General features: G+C 34.2%; 1 protein-coding gene across 3 annotated transcripts in view; it reads right to left on the bottom strand.

Moving 5' to 3' along the window:
- LOC117179029 (unconventional myosin-IXa-like) overlaps nucleotides 1–6524 on the bottom strand; it is a 73819-nt gene that overhangs the window by 43755 nt on the left and 23540 nt on the right. For all 3 annotated transcript variants that reach the window (XR_004467848.1, XM_033370654.1, XM_033370653.1), the window contains exons 4-7: nucleotides 3876–4493; nucleotides 1966–2264; nucleotides 1645–1904; nucleotides 1250–1557 (exon numbers count right to left, since the gene is read on the bottom strand). Coding sequence is in view for 2 of the 3 variants with exons in the window: in XM_033370654.1 (XP_033226545.1) it covers nucleotides 1250–1557; nucleotides 1645–1904; nucleotides 1966–2264; nucleotides 3876–4493 (1485 nt within the window). In the remaining variant the exon portion in view is untranslated. The remainder of the gene's footprint in view (nucleotides 1–1249; nucleotides 1558–1644; nucleotides 1905–1965; nucleotides 2265–3875; nucleotides 4494–6524) is intronic.

The following is a 6524-nucleotide window of genomic DNA, read 5'->3' on the forward strand; positions in this document are numbered from 1 at the left end:
CTTCTACTAGGTGATGTAGATCGCCGATGGGCGGTATGTAGTGCCACCCATACGGAATCGACAACTTGTTTCATAATAGGAATGTTGATTTGTAGTTTTGTCTCTAATTCTATTTTTCCTCCTTAGAAATTTCCGTATTGGCATCGGAGCCTTCAGTATTTTGACATGAGTGGCACTTGGTTGAGGTGATATAATGTTGCTTACATACAAATTTAATGCCGAGAGCGTGTACATTTTCTCTTCAAGAGATCATTGACGACTAATAAGAGCATAATGAAAGCAGAGAATAATCAGAATTTTTATCAAAAAGCGGCATGGAGTGCCGCCCCGCTAGTGCCCGAGGGTTAAAGAATAAGTCCGAAAATCTGCCAAAGAAACAACCATTTAGACCTTCACTATCACATGTTTCTTTTGCAATTTCATCCACAGAATACGAAAATATAAAAGTACATTTTTATTGCGCAGATTTAGATCACGACATTCACTTCTTTGGAGCAAACTACCGTTTGTCTTAATTTTTTCTTTCATTTTGCGTTAAAGCCAAAACTAAAATACTTAGATATTAAGAAATTAAAATGCAGTAATTTTAGGGCGAATATCATTTTTAAAATACATATTTTTATATTAAAATACCGCAGCTTCAAGACTACTCATTTTTAAGAGATGATTATAAATATGATAAAATTCCCCAGTATATTGTTGATATTTAATGGCAATCTAAATTACCACTCCCTATGAGCTTTCAATAAAATGGAAGTTCTGAAGTGGACCCTGTCATTCACGGTACATGGAGAATAATGCCAATAATGGACAAGAGCTTGCGTACCAACAAAAGTTTGGGGACCGAAAAAGGCTCATAATATTAATATAAATAGGACTTTATGCTTCAAAAATAATGAAACTTTTCAATTTCCATTCAATTTGACAAGTTGTTATCTCGAAATTGAAAGAAACTTAATTAAACGGAGACCTTTCAAAGCAACTTTCTAAAATTGACGATAGCTTGCTTGATTGTACGCTTGCGAGTTTTTGCATACCTCTAATATCTGTTGACAAAAAAATCCATAAATTGATGGGAAAAGGGAAATTTGTTTTAAAAAGGAGGAAAATACGAGAATATTTTCTAAAAAATGGGAGTGGCGGCGCAGGGAACAGAAGAACGACTGTGATCCCTGAATTTGTACCTTATTTTCAGGCACCAGACTAAATTCAGAGAAACGCAAAAAATAGATTGGAATTAAACACTCACTTGCACTGATCATCCAGAAGACACAAGAGTCCATTCGGCTTGCCCTCGATAAGATTCAAACACGCAGAGTTGTCGCTGTACCCGATATCTGTCCACCTAATATTCTGTTTCCGATACTCTCTTTGTTCGTACTGGAAAACGTGTTGATTAAAATAATGTTGAAGTTGTTCGTTGGCGTAGTTGATGCACAATTGTTCGAAACTATTGCAAGTCTTAAAATCCTCGAATCCGAAAATGTCCAAAACGCCTATACTGTTGCCCTGATGATCTCTTAGAGTATCTTTCTTGGAAAGAAGTGCGTGGTTGACCTGAAAATATCACCATTTTTCTATATATCGATCTTTTTCATTTAAAATTCTGCAAATTATAATAATCAATTATTGAAGACAACATACTTGCAGAACAATCCAATCAAAAAGAGCACCGTATAAACACTTTGCCATCGCGTCTCTCGCAGCGATGGCTTCCGGAAGCCTGTAGTTGATGACAAGAGTTTCCCCGGAAGCTCTTGCACGCTTGGCAGTGAGAGCAGCAAGAAGTGTTTCTTGCTTTACCCTGAGAAGTTCTGAAATGAGTGCGACTACCTCAGGATTTTTGACTCCCACCGCCTCGTCATGATGATGATAGGATTTTCTCGGTTGGAATTCAACATTACCTGGAATTAAATTTTCAGTTAGCAAATTGCCCGAGTCTATAAATATTTTTCAATTAATCACCGAGTAGTAGAACAGCTGACAAAACAGCAAAGAGACGTCTTTGCTTTTCGGGAGTAAATCCCACCATTTCCATGGATTGCTTTAGCCTTGAAAACTCATGCAACTCGTCGACATTCTCCAGACCATAGCAACCACTTTTGTTCAGATAGTTGTAGCGGTCACAACTCTCTAAATGTAGACTTTGCTTTTCTTGTTCGGTCGCTCCAGCTAGCAGGTAATAGAAGACATGGTAATTTCTCTCGTTTCTACCTTGTGAAACAATCCTCGACTTCTCCAAAAGATACTTTTGTACCACGGCTCTGAAAATGTATAAAAAAAATAGTTAGTGATTGTAATAATTGAGATTTCATTATCTTAATTCGACATCTTATTAAAATAATTCCTCTTGCAGTGTAAGGGAGACTACCCTACTGTAGATACTATTAATTAGATAAAAAAACTAGCCGAGAATGTTGACTGGCTCTTTTAGTATAACATTTTAGCCATTATACTACCTTGCCTAACGAATTATATTGAAAAAATATAATTAATTATTGTTTTAAAGGCAAAAATTAATTTTAGCGTGAAAAAATTACACGTTTTCTTTAGATATGCCCTTCATCTTAATGGAAATTTTCTGGGTCATATTTTTAAATTAGAATAAAAAAATTCAAGTTTAATATGCAATTTTTGCACGGCAAAGTGTTAATTTATATTTTTTGTAAATTATAAATATTTCAGGAGTTTTTATTTAATATTCCATGTTCCAACAGTAGATAATCGATAATAGATAATCGTCCAATTTCGCTAGAGTGATTGGCTGCAGTTCCGCGTCAATGTTTCACGGCGGACATGGCTATTAAAGCAGTAATAATAAAGTAGATAAGAGTTGAGTATCAAAATATGAGTTTCTCTTACAGGGTTGCTACAAGAGCCTGGTTACAAAATTCCATGACTTTTTCAAGTTTTCCAGGTATAATTTTGAAAAAATTCCAGGTCTACTTTTTTTTTAATTCAGCCAATTAAATTGAAGTGTAACAAATTATAATGCAATGATAATGGTTTATCAATAAGTTTTATTGAATTCAAAACAATTTTTCATCATATTTTTATCAAATTGAATAAGTATTCTGTCATCAAAACTATATTATTATTTTTTGTTATTAATTTAAGAACAATTATGTTCAAACTATTTATGCAAAGATGAGGATTACATTTTCTGCCATTTATTTTCATTTAATACGTACATTTGCCTTTTCCTTAAGTTTCCTTTGCAAATTTTAAAATATAGAATTCGCTATAAAATACTAAATTATTAACACTTTGAAATAAAGACGATTAAAAAAGATCCTGTCAGTTTTTTCAAAATTCCATGACTTTGCCAGGTTTATTAAACACTTTTTACAAATTCCAAGCCCTTTCCAGGTATTCCAGGTGTTGTAGCAACCCTGTTGTGGCTTCTTATAGTGGCGAACCGAAAACTGCGCAAATGCGCTGATCTTGCAAGCACCCTCTCCCTCCCTCACACGCGCTAATGGACCACTTCATACGGTATATTGGGTTACGGTAAACCAAAGTTCCAGTGTATTTACAACAAAGCCCCAAAACTGCAATGCCCTTGTGTTAGAGTTTGACTAGGAGTTTTCTGGATAAAGCACCGAGCGAGCAACTTTTTCCCGCACATAAACACATTTCTACATCGTTGAGGACAGAGAAGGGTCCACATAAGCGTTAGCGTTACGTATATGTACTAAAAGGTTGGGCCATATCAAAAAGCAGAGTAGTCAGTTCAGAAAACCAACATTTTTTAAACTAACATAAACTTAAAAAAAAATTTTTGCAACATAATTGCTCAAGAAGCTTTAGTAAGAATTATGTTCCTTAAAAAACAAAAACTCAAGAAAATGAAACTTTTTACATTTGAAACTTACCCGTGCACCATTCCATTTTCCTTGTAGTTAACTTGGATAAATTTACCGAATCGACTACTATTATTATTATGCGCGGTTTTGGCATTTCCAAACGCCTCTAGAACCGGACCCGCACTGAGTATAGTTTGCTCGACACCACTGCCATGCGATCCTTTCTGACTCAGGGCTGTCAAGTGATGCAGTAGGAAATTCGTTGACTCCGTTTTTCCAGACCCACTTTCGCCACTAATGACTATACACTGGTTCTTTTTTTCTTTCAGCATACAATGGTAAGCCGCATCTGCTATCGCAAATATGTGTGGAGGAATGTCCGTCCCTAATCTTCTATTCTGATAGAGGCTTACATATTTCGGGTTGTAGATGGGGTAGAATTTGAAGGGGTTTAGAGCAATCAAAATGCTTCCCACGTAGGTGTATATCTTGCCGGCCAAAAATCTAGCACGGAGATTATCTAGAAGTGTCTGCTCGTTCAAATCTGGAAGCTGGCAGAGGTCTGGATATTCCTTGTCTCTTGGCTGATACAAGAACCTATTAAAATAATCCTTTAAAAGTTGAGGATCCATGGGAAATCTACTGTCAGTCCATAGGTAGTCAGGCTGTTTTTTTCTGAGGTAAAACCTGAAAGAAACATATTTTTTATTAGGAATAAAGGTGAAAGTCTAAATAAAATTAAACAGGATAGGTTTTCAAAATTTCAAGCATCTTTCTCAGTCATTTACATTTTTTAATTCAAGCATTGAAAACTACACATTGAATAAATTGAAGTATTCACAAAAAAATTTAGAAAAAACTAAACTAATGCTAACAAATTCTCAATTCGAAGAGTTCACAATGTTTAAAAAATTAAACATTGAAAATGGAATAATAAAAGAAAAAGTTTAGGAAAAAACTGGACAAAAATGTTCAAAACTTTCGTCATAAGTTAAGAAAATTCCAAAGAAATTGTCTTCAAAATGAGCCCAAGACAATTCGAAATTTTTCAATATTTAAAACATTTACAAACGCACTGATATATCCCCCTTTTCGTAATAACTCCTTACAGAATTAGCATGATGAATTCGCTTAGGGCTGATGTCTTGTATAATTTGAATATTTCTTCTGGTATTTTAGAGAATAAATTCGATACTTTGTTATTGTTTTGTACAAATTATGTACATTTTAGCGAATATTAAAATACAGCTACCTATATATCAATGGACGGTGCTGCACTTAAGTATTAAAGCTCATTTTCTTATTTTACTTCTGATCTATTCAAGTTCGAAAGATCAAGTATTAAGGTCATGTACCAGCCTTAAAAGGCTTTAATTTTGTAATTTTGTTATTCAATTTCACACAAATGCAAGCGAACATATTTTTAAAATTACCCATTTTCTAAGTGTTCATATGACGCTGTTCGATTTTGATAGTTCTAAAATAATAATTATAAAACCATTAAGCCAATTCCCTTTCGGGGTAGGCGTGAAATTACGCTAAAATGATTATATTTGGTCAATATTTGAATTCAATGTTATATATTTTAACTTAATATTACTAACTATTTAGTAGGGCAAAGCGTAAAATATAAAATGTTGAAACAGTATATGACTGGTATCCTTTCCCCCATTTTTGCATAAGAAAGAAAACTGTAGTTTCATTTCATTCAAAAGTTGTTTTGACGCACCAAAAAGCCAAAGTAAGTCAAAAACTTGTCTTTTAAATTTACTACACAAATATCGGTCGTGCCGAAAAATCATTGTGCGATTGTACAATGTGCACTGACATCGAACATGTATGCAGGTCCTTAACTAGCTTTGTTCTTTAGACTAAACCATTAAACAATCAAAGAAAAATGTAATCTGACACTGGCGTGAGTCTAGTATATGGGTAATAAAACAGCCATATTTGAGATTTTTCACGTGTCCATCTCTACAGTTTCAAATATTTTTAAAGGCATAGGACCAGTAAACTTTTTTTTTCAGTGTTGACCTTCGGCACTTTCTTAACACATTATTCAGATAGAATTGCAATAGTAACATACTTGAAATAGTAAATACTGGCTGAAAGAAATATGCTTAGGGTAGAGTACACTACAATAGATAATGAACCTACAATAGATAATCATTCCTTTAAAAAACGAATGTATGTAGGTTCCAGTCATCACAGTATCTATTGTCGTTAAAAAAGGTGAAAAAGGTGACATTTTTTCTAAAATAGGTGACAAATAGGTGATAAACAAGTTTTAAATAAGACAAAAAAGTTGTAAGTTGTTGTAAACCGAGAGAATTTGCTACACAGAAAAAATTTGCAGTCAAAAATGAAAAATACGAGGGTAGTTCAATAAGTCCTTAGAATGACCAACAAATGGCGCGCGAATCGCTCCAAATCATCTGTTTTCAGTCAGCACCACTCCCGACTAGATATATGGTGGAGTCACAGTCCACACCTTCTGAGTTTACGTGTTTTTATAACCAATTGCAAAAAAAATTGTTCGTTAAGAAAAATGGAAAAAAACGAGTTCAGAGCGGTAATCAAACATTTTCATTTAAAGGGTTTAACTCCATATGAGGTAAAAATGAATTGGACTCAGTTCGTGGCACATCTGCCCCTGCCTTAGCAACGGTTTATAACTGGGTAAATGAATTTAAGCGTGGTCGTACATCAATAAGTGAC

This window comes from Belonocnema kinseyi, chromosome 8 (genome assembly GCF_010883055.1).
Source record: "Belonocnema kinseyi isolate 2016_QV_RU_SX_M_011 chromosome 8, B_treatae_v1, whole genome shotgun sequence".
Lineage (NCBI taxonomy): Eukaryota > Metazoa > Arthropoda > Insecta > Hymenoptera > Cynipidae > Belonocnema > Belonocnema kinseyi.